At 55.8% G+C, this 15,432-nt stretch overlaps 3 protein-coding genes across 3 annotated transcripts; all 3 read left to right on the top strand.

Moving 5' to 3' along the window:
• The first annotated feature begins 575 nt into the window (after positions 1 to 575).
• Positions 576 to 6,682, top strand: C8Q71DRAFT_781568 (P-loop containing nucleoside triphosphate hydrolase protein). Its single transcript, XM_047924880.1, has 25 exons — positions 576 to 1,107; positions 1,179 to 1,430; positions 1,487 to 1,674; positions 1,726 to 1,820; positions 1,870 to 2,074; positions 2,130 to 2,222; positions 2,272 to 2,367; positions 2,428 to 2,515; positions 2,565 to 2,658; positions 2,713 to 2,973; positions 3,024 to 3,299; positions 3,350 to 3,424; positions 3,477 to 3,614; positions 3,667 to 3,749; positions 3,801 to 3,820; positions 3,872 to 4,358; positions 4,408 to 5,061; positions 5,121 to 5,157; positions 5,209 to 5,335; positions 5,384 to 5,615; positions 5,667 to 5,685; positions 5,732 to 5,792; positions 5,847 to 5,901; positions 5,954 to 6,268; positions 6,331 to 6,682. Exons 1-25 carry the CDS (start codon positions 709 to 711, stop codon positions 6,568 to 6,570), a joined length of 4,590 nt encoding a protein of 1,529 aa, XP_047774715.1. The 5' UTR covers positions 576 to 708; the 3' UTR covers positions 6,571 to 6,682.
• A 780-nt stretch (positions 6,683 to 7,462) lies between these two features.
• Positions 7,463 to 11,249, top strand: C8Q71DRAFT_715194 (uncharacterized protein; the record flags this gene model as incomplete). Its single annotated transcript, XM_047921025.1, has 4 exons — positions 7,463 to 7,640; positions 7,698 to 7,751; positions 7,803 to 10,102; positions 10,161 to 11,249. 4 exons carry the CDS (start codon positions 7,463 to 7,465, stop codon positions 11,247 to 11,249), a joined length of 3,621 nt encoding a protein of 1,206 aa, XP_047774714.1.
• Positions 11,250 to 12,319: 1,070 nt separating this feature from the next.
• Positions 12,320 to 13,411, top strand: C8Q71DRAFT_294168 (uncharacterized protein). Its single transcript, XM_047917607.1, has 3 exons — positions 12,320 to 12,746; positions 12,803 to 12,984; positions 13,045 to 13,411. Exons 1-3 carry the CDS (start codon positions 12,464 to 12,466, stop codon positions 13,267 to 13,269), a joined length of 690 nt encoding a protein of 229 aa, XP_047774713.1. The 5' UTR covers positions 12,320 to 12,463; the 3' UTR covers positions 13,270 to 13,411.
• The last annotated feature ends 2,021 nt before the right edge of the window (positions 13,412 to 15,432 follow it).

The following is a 15,432-nucleotide window of genomic DNA, read 5'->3' as shown; positions in this document are numbered from 1 at the left end:
CAAGACCTCCGCGTTTCCGTTAGACACGGATACTAACCGTTCCTGGCCATCCTCTTTCCTACTCCCGCAACCTCTGGAAGTCCTTCCAAACAGCTCAGGTCTGAGGTGCCTCCCTCCTGACGTCAATAGCTCCCCTGGATACAGTCTTTGCGGCCATATTGCTATTGTTCGTCCGGTGATTACGCCAATCGTGTACGCTCTACCCGAGTAATGATCGACATTCATTATGCCTACCAGCCGTTCGCCGCCAGGCCGGCGATCCCTTACGCTCGTGTCAGCTAGCCGACTGCCTTTCTCCTCTCCGGTCAACTTATCTTGACGTCACGACCAGGGTTTGATATCATCATTCGTATTCACCGTTCGGGCGCGCTTTCGCTCATTGTTCTATCTTCGATTCTGTATCAGACGACAGTACTGTAGAAAAATATACACAGCTTGATAATGCTGCAGCTTTTGAGTAACACGACGTGCATAGACGAACGTGTGAGAAGAACTGGGTCGAGCTATGTCGAGCTACGTAACGGTACAGACAAAAGCGTGTGCGACTTCTGTGCGCCATGCGGCAGCGACCTCGCGCGCTCGTCAGTCTCTGTCAGTCTCATTGCTCTCAATCTCCGACCTCGCGCGTAGGCTTCTCCGATGTTTTATATTTAAGCTCGAGGATCCTACGTGAAATAGTGGGGGCTCGCCACTTGCTACTCTGCCGCTATGGCCATACTACACCAGACGACGGCGAACACGGTTGCGACGATCCTGGGCGTGTCTCAGCCATGGCTCCCTCCTTCGCAGCAGCTTTTCGTGGACACGTTTCTGCCGGGTTGCGCGGGCTTATTGCTTCTACTTCATGACCTATTGTCGTCAATAAGATTCCACAGAAGCATCCGGACAGCCTTCCGGAGACTTGCATCGCCGTTTAGGGATTTCCTGACCCTGGAGGACCTTGAAGAGCAACCACACCCTGTCGCGCCTCCGGAAGCATGGAAGGCGAGAGTACTCGTACTGGGATCCGCGCTCGAGAGCGTTGCATGGGTGTGCGTGCTTGCGTATGGTGCGGTGGGGGAAGACAAGGGCTTGTCTATGCAGGCCGCCGTTGCGGCGATTACATGGGTACGCCGTAATCCTCTGTTTCCCCCATCTTCATTCGTGTATACATGTGCTTAATTTGTGGGCGATGGCAGCTGTATGCCGTACTCAGAGTGTTGTTCAAGCCACCGGTCACTCCGCCATACCTCCTCATCGTGCTGTACCTCGCGCATGCCACCGTTGCTCTCGTGGATCTGCTCCAGAGGTTCATCGGCGGAGAGCGCAACCCAGCCTTCACTACGCTCGTCGTGCTACAACTACTTTCGCCTACCTTGTTGGCCTGGGTAGCGGGGTCACTGCCCGTCCGGGCGACCCTCCCAACACGGAATGTCGCAAAACATGCGGATGTAAGCGCACATACTGGCAGCGTGTCTTTGGATATACGAGATAAATGTGCACATAGGTTCCGACAAGTGCAGCGACAATGCCGGAGGATAGCGTCACCCTGTGGTCGTGGTCGACCTTCTCCTTCGTCGAGCCGCTCTTCAAGGTTGCGTCGGCACATACGCTCAATGAGACGGATGTCTGGAGCTTGTCGCCGTACTTCAAGCACAAAAATCTGTTCACAAAGTATTTGAAGTACCAGGAAGAGTGAGGCATGATTCGTTTGACATGAGCTATGGGCATTGATGATCAATAAAGGCACCCAACGCACTCGCTTCTGTGGTTCCTGCTTGCATCTAACTCGCTGGACTTGACGCTAGACATTGTCCTCGAGCTATGGAGTGCTGTTTTTGGTACGTGAGCCCGTGGTCGCATGTTTTTTCTCGCTAATCGTGCGTATAGGCTTCGTCCCTCCCTACGCGTTGCAGGAGATCCTCTCAGCTCTTGCGGACCCGTCCCCGGAGTCCACTCAGCGCGCATACTTCTGGGCAATCATGACCTTCCTCGCACATCTTTCTTTCGCTCAGGTCGACCTATATCAAAATTGGTACACGCGCCGCTGTTACGAGCGGACTCGCGGACAGCTGTTTTGCGCCTTGCACTACAAGTAAGTTGGTATATGCGGGCGTTGCAATTACCTCCACCTAACCCCGCCGGGACAGAGCACTAAGGAGACGGGATGTCGGCGGAAAAACTAGTCATGAGGACAAGGAGAACGATAACGCCGACCTCGGAAGGATCGTCAACTTGATGCAGTAGGTCGCGTCGACGAGGTCGTACTGTCTCCGCACTGATGTGCAACAGAGGTGATGCATATGCGGTGGCCAACCGCTTTTGGCAGTTCTCGGGCTTCTTCATGGCCCCTATACGTTTGACAATCGCCCTCATCTTCCTTTATCGGTACGTCAGTTTGGATCGAAAATCTGGTTTACACTCCGTACTCATTGAAACCTGATCTAGAATCCTGGGGTGGAGTTCACTGGCCGCGGTTGTCGTGGTTCTAGTCGCCTACGTGGTGAACTACCCCCTCGCCAAGTACAATGTCTACGTAAGTGCTCCGCAAAACGCGCGAGTTGTCGTACTCAGCATCTCCATAGGTTACACGTCAATCTTGGACCGCTCGCGATACCCGCATGAACCTCGTCAATGAACTGTTCCAAAACATTCGGTTCCTGAAGTACTATGGCTGGGGTGGGTATTTGGTCTCCAATAATCCGTGGAGGGCATTGATCTTAGCTGTCATAGAACATCGATGGTCGGCTCGTGTCCGCGAGGCGCGAGAGTCCGAGCTCAAATGGCGAGTCAAGGACAACATCGTCTCAGTCTTCATTACGTTCATATGGACCTGGATCCCTTCCGCAACTGCCGTGGCCTCATTCCTGTGCTTCACGCTCATTGCCGGCGAGAGACTCACGGTCGCGAAGGCGTTCACTTCTATCGCACTGTTCTCGTACATACAGGAGCCGATGACACAGCTGCCTGAGCAATTCTTCGCACTGCTGCATGGTGAGCCGTCTGCATTGCTCCATCGTTATCGACAACTCAGCCGTCTCTAGCGTACGTCAGCATGCAGCGTATCGAAAAGTTTCTCGCAGAGGCCGAGGTCCCCGAGTGGGCGTCATCCCTTAAAATGTCAGCGAATCCTGCGGCGCCTCTTCAAGATGAAGTTGGATTCGAGGACGCGGTATTCGAATGGAACGTTTCCCCGAGGGACGTACAGTCAAGGTTCCGATTGGGACCCCTGAATATCAAGTTCCCGAAAGAGAAGTTGACTCTGGTTAGTGGGGCGACAGGCTCCGGGAAGAGCGCTCTTCTTGCGGCATTGCTAGGAGGTATGCTTACCACGCCTCTTGTGCATCGTATGAGCTAATCGTGGTTCCAGAGATGCACTGTATCTCTGGAGGAGTAATCCTCGATAAGGCTGGTCACCAGGTCGCGTACTGCGCTCAGAACCCATGTGAGCATGTCAGATCTCGACTCAAAGGTACTGTGTATATAACGGCGGACAGGGCTAGAACACGCCACAATTCGAGACAACATCATCTTTGGTGCCGCGTATGGATATGACGAGAGACGCTACCGAGCTGTTATAGAAGCTTGCGCGCTCACGCGGGACCTGGAGATTTTCGAAGCGGGCGATATGACAGGTTATCTTAATTTATATGTTTTGCTCGGAGTGATTGCTCATTTCGGTGCCAGAGATTGGGGAGAAGGGCATTACTCTTTCTGGCGGACAACGTGCTAGGATAGCTCTGGCTCGTGCCCTGTACTCTCAGGCCACGGTGAGTGTGATTCCAGACTATCGCGGCGCAAAGACGCTTATGTTTCATCAGTGTCTTCTGCTCGACGATCCGTAGGTTTCCTCATGATCTATGCGTTTCTCGGTCTAATCCATCTTGATCAGGTTGGCAGCGGTCGACATGCATACCGCTCAGCATCTGGTAACTCACGCCTTGACTGGGATGCTCGCGCGGGGTCGAACGATCATTCTCGTGACTCACCATATCAGTCTATGCCTCCCCAAGGCATCCTATCTAGTCGAGCTGTCCAGTGGCTCAGTCATACGCCAAGGTTCGACCCAAGCACTACGGGAGCAAGGCCAGCTGTCACAGATCGTGGCGGCAGAGGACATCGTTCAGGAGTCTGAGTCATCCGAATCTTCGTCGGCTACACTTGAAACCGAGAACGAAGCCGACCTCGTCGACCAGCCGAAGTCTACAGATGAAAATGCGAACAAGTCCAGCGGGAAGTTGATCGAGGCAGAGGCTCGTGCTGAAGGGCGTGTATCTGCGCGAACATACTGGACGTATATTCTTGCCGCAGGCTTATTGTGCTGGGCTTTCACGATGGTTTTCATGGTGCTTGTTCGTTTGATCACCATCGCGAATCAGGTCAGTCGAGAGCCTCGAGCATGATCAACCTACTCAATCACCGTTACAGCTATTCATTGCCCGCTGGGGTGAAGCTTACGAGACCACGGGATCATCGATTATGAAGACGCTCCTGCAAACGCCTACTGTGTGGGCGAAGTTACCGCCGCCAGATGTGGACGTCAAGCCTTGGTTACTGATCTTCTTGTGCATATCCTTCTCCGGCGCTGTTGCCGTCATTTCCATTATCTCGCTGGGATACTACTCCAGTCTACAGGCCTCGCGATCGCTCTTCCTTGGCATGCTTAGCAGGCTGACTGGGGCGCCTTCGCGCTTCTTTGACGTCACTCCCATAGGACGGATACTCAACCGGTTCACGTCCGACATTAACACCGTCGACAACACCTTGCAAAACTCCGCAAGGTCGGCACTTGCTGGATGCTTCAACTTCCTAGCTTCGCTGGTGGTGATTATCTGGGTTGTGCCGACTTTTGCCCCCTTTGCCCTCTTCATCGCTTGGCTGTACATCCGTCTGGCTCCGCGCTTCGTACAGGCGTCGCGCGATCTACGGCGACTGGAATCAATCTCACTGTCCCCAGCCTTTGCAGGGTTCGATGAGTTGTTGCGCGGACTCCCTCACGTCCGGGCGTTCGGCATGGAGCAGAGGTACCAAGCGAGGTTCTACGATCGAGTTGATACGTTCCAGTGCTTCGATCACGTCTACGTAGGTGATATGATACTACAATCTTTGGAGCTTCTAATATATTTCTTGCATGGTACTAGTGGCTGGTCTCTGGGTGGCTGCAGTGGCGATATGACTGTCAGTTTCTGAGTGTGATGGGCTATTCATGCGCTCACAATTCATGTGCAGGCCTCGGATCCGTGGTGGTTTTCCTCACAACCATCTTCGCTCTCATGGGCTCGGTCTCGTCCGGGTTTGCTGCGCTTGTCATCGTTCAAGCTGGCGTCTTTGCCCAAGCCTCCAGGGTGCTCGTCAGGTGAGCCCAACTAGACCTTCATTCAGTCAGAATTCTCAAGTAGATAAGGGTATTGGCACAATTGGAGCTCGACTTCAACTCCGTAGAGCGGATTGGAGAGTACCTTGACGTACCACAGGAGGCTGCGGCAATTATCGCCAGCAACCGGCCTCCAGCCTATTGGCCTTCCAGCAATGGCGAGTTGGTCGTTGAGGACCTGGTGGTCAAATACGCGCCAGAGCTACCTCCAGTATTGCACAACTTGTCGTTCACAATTAGACCATGTGAGAAGATTGGAGTGGTGCGTCTATCTTTGGAGCCACGCACGCGACCTAGCTGAGGATGAGATTAGGTTGGTAGAACAGGGTCAGGTATGTCTCGGGTGGCATCTGTGTAGATACATACTCACCTTTTCAGGGAAATCGACGCTGGCACTGTCCCTACTACGCATGGTGGAACCCAGTGAAGGTCGTATAATGTGAGTTTACAGGTCATTTTAGCGCTGTCTCGAAGTTGACGGTGTTACTCGCAGAATTGACGGTATAGACATCACCAAGATCGGGCTCGATGACTTGCGTACGCGTGTAGTACGTCTCCTGCCTGACACTCGCTGGCCCTCCTGAGCTCACATTCAACTAGACCATCATCTCGCAAGATGTCTCCCTCTTCTCGGGCACGTTGAGGAGCAACATTGACCCGTTCAACGAACATTCAGACCAAGAATGTCTCGAGGTCCTTGAGCGATGCCACTTGCTCTCTATCCTCAGACATTCGTCTTCGAAAGCAGATGCGGGTCACCAAGACGTAACCCTCGATATGCCGATCAGTCAATCAGGTTCGTTGAGCGCGGGTGAACGCCAGCTCGTTGCAATGGCTCGTGCTGTATTGCGGCGTAGTAGCGTCGTCATCATGGACGAGGCAACGTCGCAGATAGATGCAAGCTTGGATGACCAGGTCTGTCTCTGCAGCAATATGAGTGGACCTCAATAGCTAACGGACCGACTCTCGATATGTAGATACAGCGCACTATCCGCGAAGTCTTCGCAGATGCGATAGTCATCACGATCGCTCATCGGCTGAAGACGGTCCTCGACTACGACCGCATCATGGTCTTAGGCGGAGGGAAGATACTGGAATTCGACACTCCACGACTACTGATGTCAAAACGTGACGGTCTCTTCGGAGAGATGTGTCGAGCAAGTGCTGATTGGCAGGAGTTGCAAGATGCAGTCAGCAACCTCTCGGAACGATCATAGTATGATCAATTCTGGGATGTAAACATGCGTAGAGTTGCAAAGGAACCATGGATTCTGTGAATTGCGCTGAACTAGATAGACTCGAATGTTATGATATTGCAGATTCGAACTATCGACGTTCATATCCTTAGCCAATCCTCGGCTGGCCCAAGGCTGGCCTCAGCTATCCTCAGGCTGTTCGTAGTTTCCTTCTATGGCTTTGACGACAGACCTGCCCTAAGTTTCCCACGCCCCCGTCTCATAACCTCGACCCGCGCGACGTTTACTTTTTCTTCGTGCGGCGACACGGCCATAATTTTCCCCATGTTGCTCATGACTGCGGCTCCCTACGCAGACGTTAGAGTGTCAGGCCGTGTCAAGAGCAAGCGGACGTCTTAGCACCCATTGCCTCTTCAGCTAGATGCCAGGTCTTCACGGATCTGGTGTCGAACAGTTGGAGGATGGGCCGGTGGTTCGTACAATCCTTGCATTCACGAGAAACTTTGTATTGCTACGTCTTGGCGTGTCTAGTACCCTGCCGTCCTGTATGCAACGTGCTACAGCGTTCTGGCAATCCACCGATTTAATCAACCAAGGAAGTGATCAATTAGTTGAACGTTGACGGTCGCGAATAATCGTCCGACAAGCAAGACGACAAGAATAGGACGTGCCTTGCCTTAGCTGGTTATATGCGTTCCCCGGGCTCATCTAACACGGCGACATCACCGACGAAGTCCACGAAGTGTCATGTCACGCCTACAAACAGCAATCCATAGGCCTATACAACTATGCATCGGGACATCGCGAGAGCGCTGACCTCGCGCATCATGGACAGGAAGCTTCAAGCCTTGCATATATGTGCGACGGGGGAAGTCCCAGGTATCGCAGCGCAGAGATTCACCGCAACGCACCCATGTCCTACCCTCTGTATTGGCCTTTCAAAAATCACTACTATCCTATCGGCATAACCTCACCTATTTGCTTGACGCAGTACCTTCCCGTTGAGCAGGCGGCCGACGTGCTCCTACTGGGCTGCGATGACCCGAGAAACATCTTATACACTGTTTACGCAGATTTGCGCCCGCAAACTGGTGAGTACAGGTGACCATTGAATAAGGAATAAGAAAGTGCACTGAAGGGTACGGCAGGCGATGGGCGGAGAGTCGATTTTACCTGCTGTAACATCGAGCCTGCCATACTAGGTGAAGTTGCGCGGTCATGGTCGGGTTCATTCACTGATCTTGCTATTCTAGCTCGCAACATCCTCTTGTACACCCTCGTATGCTCCGGCGCGTCTCTGGATGTCGTTTGGAACATCTTCTACCACTTCCATCTAGACGACCAGAGTTACGAACTGCTGGAGGCTCAATGCCATCTTCTCGCAACCGCTTCCAAGTCGATGCAAAACTGGCAGTGCTTCGGATTCGGCGCTTACCTCAAAATGTGCGATAGCTATACTCTTGCGGAGATGCATCGCCACTGGCAGCTCTACGCCACGTTCTCCTCGAAGCCACGTAGTCGCCTTGACGAGCTACACGCAGAACAGAAGAGTGTATCGAGGCGCATATTGGACGAACACACCGTTCTTGGATCGGTCAGCCGTTCAGCTGGCATGCTCTGGCCTGAGTCTCTGAAGACGATGAACAACCTCTACGAGCAGTACTGGAATACGGGTACCACCTTCTCCTGCGAGCAAGACTGCGCCCGCTCGAAGAAACTCAATCCCTCATTCGTGTACACACTCGCCGGGGAGAAGTTCGACCCACATTTCGCTACCTTCCCCCTGCAAGCATTTCTTTTGACCCCAGCCTTCGTTCCGGATGAACAAAGTGATCGCGACCGTAACCCTACGGACATCGCGAAAGGCCAGTTCAGGTCTTGGTGTGGGACCTTCAGAGATGCTGTTCGCTCGTCGCATCTCGTCGTTCGCTTTTGCGTAAGCGACGTAGTCAGCTTCCCCAAAGCGCTGCACAACAAACCGCAGGGCATCCCCACGCGTCTGTTCACCTCGGCCCTCTCAGGGCAAGCTCTTGAGCTTGACGGCGAATCGCCACCCTGCGCCTTCGACGTGATCGACACGTCGGGTCATGTGGACTACAGTGGAATGGTCAACATCCTCGTCTCGATGAAACCACTGCTGAAGGCGCTTCCCTCGTCCGTCTTGTACACGGAGAACTTGGTGCGTGACGCTCCAGGAGCGGATGCAACGATCGCTCTGCTCGGACGTTTGTGCGGGGACGTTTCGGCGATGTCCCTTCTCATCGGGCTCACTCCGCGTTCATACCTGTCGGGGTTCAATGCGTATTCCAACGTCCACGAAATCCTCTTCAACAGCGACCGCTTCAGCAGACAGTTTCAAGAGCGCGTCACCTGGTGCGCTCCGGCCAGCAGCGATCCGCAAGCATGGCAGGAGCAGCCGATCGAATTCAATGCCAAAGAGCTCGGCGCTCTGCTCTTCAAGGTCTACGATCAGCTATGCGCCGACGAGAAGGCCTTGAACCCTCTGCGCATCCCCAGCCTGCACACCCTGAAGTTGATGGAACAGCAAGATCACGATCGGGCGAGCCTCTCCCAGCTGGTGCGCCTGGCGATGTCGCGCATCGTCCCGAGCGGAGGTGGATGGGAGGCGGTGTTCGATGTGCTGTTCAAGCTCGTGGAGGAAGACCCCTCGCGTCTCTTTGCCGATTATTACCACGAGGAACTCTGTCTGCAACTTCATCTCCACGGCGTCATGACCACCAAGTCCCTCTCTCCGGCGTGGAGGTCCCAACTCATGCCCAACGCGAGCTCCAGGGTCTTCTGTGGATGGGCCGATATCCCGCCTGTCGTCTGCGTCTTGCTCACTGTCCCGCGAGAGAGCCTCACTCGGGCCTTCGACGGCACGGAGCGTCTGCTGTCGATGGCGTTGATGTGCCACTTGTCCTCGCCGGGCGGCCGCATCGATACGTTCGCGTGCGACCTGCATGCCATCCCCGGCCGAGTGGAGCCGACGCCCGGTGCTCCTGGGGCCGCTGCCATCGTGCGGGACGAACGGGGAGTGGAGGGCGCGCCGTCGCTGGTCGTATCCTTCCTGGTGCCCGCGTGGCTGCTCACGATCCCACAGACGCAAGTGTTGTTCGCGATCAGGCCGACGCCCGTCGTCGCTGCAGACTTGTTGGACAAGCTTGGGCCGATGCTGGAGATCTTCTCCGCGCATCTCACCGACAAGAGGCACGTCTGCGTCGCCAGGGAGAGGCCAGGGGTCTTCGCTGACCCACGCGCCTCCGACGTGTGGCCAGACGCGCCCCGCGCCCGGGCACTGTCATCGAACAGGGTTGCTGTGAAAATGGACGGCAGGTCTGGAAGAGTTGGGACTATGACGTTCAAGCTCGACCTGGCCGCCATGGGGTTCTCATCGCCCCTCGAGCCTTCGCTCCCGATCGCTGCGGAACAGACAGGAGCATGTACGATGGAGGTGACCGTGGGCGACAAACGAGGGTACGCTCGGTATCCGTTCCCTATCAAGGGAAGCGAGCATAGACTGCGCATCGCGCGGCGATCATTGTATGTCGAGGTAAGCCGTTGGCGGTCGTTGTACTTCGTAGGCATCGGAATCTGACATCCGACGAAAGGTCATCGTGCCGCCTTTTAGCCAGCCGAAGGGTGCAGGCCGGACCTTGGATGGGAACATGTTCCCGGTCATCAAGACGGCTGGACTGACTCCCTGGAACGTGCACCACGTCAGCCTCGACATAGCACCCATTCTCGACTTCAAGGGGGCAGAGGTACCCGCATGGCTCATAGAGCACATTCTCTGCCAGCACTCGGAGCGCGAAATGGCAGTCCCATGCAGGCTGGACCCCTCCGTCATTCCCGAACCTCAACCCGAGGCGCTCACAGGTCTCAAACAGAGCATCCGGATGATTTTCGATGCCTTCCATGGCCTGCCCCAGAATAGAGCTCCTGCAAGGATATTTCAATTCGTTGAGAGGGGGACGACCAGACCGTTCATGCTCATCTTCGTCCGCCACGTCCGCCTCGATCTCTCGTCCTTCACGCTGCTCGCTGACGCCGCCGTCGTCCCGCTCGTCCCAGAAACCTCCCATACCCTCGACGAAGCTCTCCGCTCCCTGCCAGGCCCTCTCCTCGCCCCGTTCATCTCGCTCCTCGCACCCGAGGCAATTGCGTGGAGGCAGCTACTTCCCGCCGTCGTTGAGCGGTGCCGGACCTGGCCGCACAAGCCCAACTGCGAGTACGCCTCCGAGTCCGACTCTGGGCGGATTCCCGTCTCCGTCCAGTGGGACGCCAGCCCGCTCTGCGGGTGCGGACACGGGATCGGGCTCCCAGACGCCATGCCAGGCGTGCCCGCGACGGTGTGGCAGGCCGCCCGTCCGCTCGCGACGCGCGCGGCGATCTCGCTGCTCTTCGCGGTGTCGTACCTCGAGCCGGTCGTCGCTGGGGGAATAGCCGCCGAAGCGCACGAGGCGGCAATGGCAGCGCTCGCAAGGAGGCGGGCCGCTGATCTGGGCATGGACATTGTCGTGTCGAGCCGTGCAGGACCGTCTACTCAGGCTGGCCCTGGCAAGAAGTGCCGTGTTTGCGGCGGGCCCGGGAAGCCAAAGCTGCGCGTGTGCGGAAGGTGCAAGCAGGCGAAGTACTGCTCACCGGACTGCAGCAGGGCGGATTGGGAAACGCACAAAGTGGTTTGTCGCCGGACGTAAGGGGATCCTCGCGTTGAGTCTGTGTGCGTAGTGGGTGGCATTTGTTTGGCATTCATGATGTGCGGGAGTCTGCATCGAAGCTAAATTCGACGCATGAGTTGGAAGCGCCCCTTTGTCACTCCAACCCCGTCTTGACCCTACAAATCGATATTCAGCGCTCAGCACCGAGTCCTCCATTGCAGAGACATTGTGCTGATACCTTCCTCACCTTCTGCCAGAGCCGGTAATTCCACGAAGGGGGGTTCTACAGAGTCCTACTTACCTTTTTGAACGAGACAAAATTAGTGTGCGTACTTACGTTCACGAGTTGTATGTAGTACGCTCGCACCCGCGCTTGCGGCCTTCATAGTTGATGACATTGATGATTCGCTGCATCTTGAGTACGAACACGAGTGATAACAGCGCGAAGCTAAAGGCCTGCACGAGGCCGTCAGCCAACCCGAACCAGCAGAGTCGACCAGGCGAAGGGGCGAGCGGTGGGATGCGTGGCTACGCAGAAGTTGATGCAATAGCCAGCGTGCCTTCGAAGGCAGGCTCGACGTGAGTGCGCGCCATTTGTCTACTCCGGATATGGGAGATCTGCGAGGCAGACAATGGAATCGAAGCAATCCGAAGCAAGTCAAAACCGTCAGTGGCTGCTAACTGGGCCATGGTCTGCCTTGTAACCACTCCGCAGGCTCGGCCTTGCCTGTTTGGGTGCGAAGGCGGGAAGCGCGTGACTCAGGAAGCGCACGGCAGGTCGGCAGGTGCTTCGGAAGCAGCGCAGGCCCATCCCAAGGCCATCCTGGTCCAGTTCGCTCACGCCCTCCTCAAGTCTCAGCCGTCGGATTCTCGCCTGCACTGGACCGTGCCCATATTCCACACTATGCAACGACCATCGCTGAGAATAGCGACGAGAAGCAGTAGTTTCCAGTGCAGCACATAACGACAAGTCGCTGGGGATTGCCGGCGGCTGCGTACAGTGGGGAGTGAAGCAGGGCGGTGTGAACGGCGAGGGTGGAGGGGGCGGAGTAGGTAGGGATTAGGTTGTAGGAATGGAGATTTGTGGAGAACACGCGCGGGCAACATCCGTACTCGTCTATTTGGTCGGAGCTTGTACACCCGTCCTCATAAGGACGACCCGAGCACAGTCATGAGGCTCACCTCCACCCTCCTTCCCATCATCCGCTCGTGCTCGCATCGCCTTCTCTCTCGCTCTCTCGCCAGTCGCAACTATGTCTCCCTTCGCCAACGGCAACGGCTCCCCCACCAAGCCCATCCCCATCGACGCACACCGCCGGCGTTCTGCCTCAGACTCTGAGTCGTCCGAGAGCTCCTGCTCGCCTACTACCCCGACCGCCCCCTTCCCGACACCGGCGACGGGCTATCCTCGCGTTGCACCCGTCTCTCCGTCTACGTCTCCTATCCTTTCCTACTTCTTCAGCCAGACCTCGCCCAAGTCTCCTACGACCTCTCTGCCCTTCCGTCGCAACTTCGGCCCCCCGGCAATCGACGAAGGTGTGTAACTTACTTAACGCCGATCACAAGACCCGGGTATTGAATGTAATCACCAGACGATGAGACGCCCGTGCCTCCCCAGACCACCACTAAGCACGCCCGCCGGGCGAGCACAGCATGGGCGGGCAGCGAGCGGTTCGTGCAGACCCCCGCACAGGCCCCTGCACCGACCCCTGACCAGCATGAGAGAGCGACGGGCGTGCTCAGGAGGCTCTCGCTCGGGGGAGCCATGGTGAGAGTGAGTACCCTCCCGGTCTAGTACCCATTACTCGCGTCCTCACCGGCACCGCCCTGCTAGCCACAGATCCCGCAGTTCAAGAACGCGAAGACGGGCGAGGGCGCGGGGATTCAGAGGAGCGCCACCCCGCCTACGCTCCCCTCGACTCCTCCGCCCGGGATGAATGGCACGCCTCGCAAGACGCGGCGGTCGAACACCATGAGTGCGGGCACGCAGCGCCCCAAGAGGGCGCCGTCCCCGATGGGCGAGCGCATCTTGACGGGTCACTTCGACAGCTTCCATTGAATGGTGTCGGGCTCACGCGATCCGCACGCATCCGAAATTCCGTGAGCCCATCGTCGTATCTTCCCCCGACATATCTCTGCGCATGAACGCTCTCGATAAACCTGTGGAAACCCGTCAAGTTCGGCAGGAACTTGGCGAGGTCTTGTATCATCAACCTTATCATCTGCTCTAGTGTGCCATCCTGTACCATTGTCCTCACCGCCCGATCTCTTACCTCCGCTCTGCCGCTCCCGCGAACTTCGCAGCATCCCACACGAGTGTGTCGCGACGCAAAACGTCTCTGCCAATTGGATACTCCCCTTACCTCCGCACCATCGTCTCTCCTTGAACCGCATCGCTGCCCATTCCGCGTCGCCCCATGTGTACTAAACCCAAGCGACGCCGCTGCCGCTCATTCACCGCCGTCAACAAACACGCTGTACATCTACCTGCAAGTATACAAGTGTACATCCGCCCGCATACTCGCGCTAATCTCCTCGGACCGCCCTCCAACTCCGCATGTACCCACTTGTGTCCGATCGTACTATGGTCATTTTGTCTGCGTGTCCAGACTTCTTGTCGCACCTTCGAGTCGTGTCACTATTCCTCTGCCGTTGTCGTCATCCCGTATTTATTCGCATCGTCGTGTCAGATTGGATGATAGGAATTTGGTGTATTTGTACTGTACCATCTGTCTTCGGTTTGTGTGTATATGGATTTGGAAGCTCATGTGAATGGACCTCGAGTGCGATTGCGTCTCGCTAAAGAAACTGAACATTCAACACATGTGTTCTGAAATCTATAGGTATAAGCCAGTTGTTGGCGCAACATCTTCTCCAGCCTGATTCTACTAAGTCACACCGTTGGTGTGTGACTTGTGTCACTCAAGGTGTCACATATACGCGCACCACGTGATCACGATGGGCCGGTCGAAATGTCAGTCGGACTCGAACACTGCGGACAAAGCAGGTTGCACGGAGCGCTTACATCGTCAGAACATTGTCAGAACGTGTATATCATCTCGAAATCCGAATATTATCTATTTTCCTGGACCGAACATTGAAAGGCAGCCAATGAGGAGCCGTGCCTTTCAATGTTCGGTCACCGATAATGATCCATGTTCGGATTTCGAGATGATATACTCATTCTAACGATGATCTGAGACTTATCCGACGCCAAACAAAGGGGTTTGTCCGCAGTGGAACGTCGCGGCGATTCACTTGCCACTACGGCTGCGTTCACAATCACAGCTCTGTATCCGCCGCCGCCGCTCAATCTACCACGAGTTGGGCTGCTTGAGGTAGACGTGAGACTCTAGCTCACCGGCGCCCTGGCGAACTGGCAGTACCACACAATAAGTATTCGGGAGGACGTAACTGCCTCGTCCAAAGACCGGATCTCAACTTCGAGTGGTCCCAAAACGCGTGTCTCCAAGTGAATGGGAGTTTTTGAGGAGCTAACTACACTCATGCGACTGGCGCACTGCCAGTGCAGTGGGTACACAGCTAGGTCGTAGCCAGTTCAAACTGCGGTCTCATGCGGGCGATGCTGGTGAGTATATGCGACCTTTCCTGGGCTACGTCGGTCTGTTGTGTTGACCCCTTACTGTCAGGGCCCAGAAACGATTCAGATGAAGACAACAGTGCACCACAAACTGTATGTAGATCTGTTGCGCGGGAACCCGGGGTTCGCGGGCTACTGGCCAGGGCTGACACAGTGAGTTATAAGTCTTTGCCTTGTCTGATAGAACTGTGACGTGGTTCAGCACGAGGCCAGGAACTCTGTTCGTGCCTGTGGGCCATGCGTAGGCGGATTCCCGTGTAAGACGGCTTCGACCACTGGCAGTTGACATGGTCAAATCGCAGCTCGATTCCGAACCTTGGTCTCCATTCCGTGAGTAGCATCAATCGGACGCCCTACGCTCGTACACGCTCACCGTGCATCTCCCAGGCATGTGTGCGGCCTATATGCTAGGATTATTGTGCGGAACTCCGGGCGTCCTGCGTCCCCGCCCATCTGTCAGGGATCATCGGCTGAATCTCGCGGACACCGAGGTAGCTCGGAACGTCTCCTACGCCACATGCGGGTGCATTAGGATGTGTGAGTTCCGCGGGACCCCTTCTCACCGACCACCTAGTGGCACACCGGGAGCCGACAGAATACTCAAGCGTGAGTTTGTCATAC

Source organism: Rhodofomes roseus, assembly GCF_022264815.1.
Source record: "Rhodofomes roseus strain CIRM-BRFM 1785 chromosome Unknown C8Q71scaffold_25, whole genome shotgun sequence".
NCBI classification, from domain to species: domain Eukaryota; kingdom Fungi; phylum Basidiomycota; class Agaricomycetes; order Polyporales; family Fomitopsidaceae; genus Rhodofomes; species Rhodofomes roseus.
Note: the sequence above shows the minus strand (reverse complement) of the source record. Positions and strands in the feature narration are given on the sequence as shown.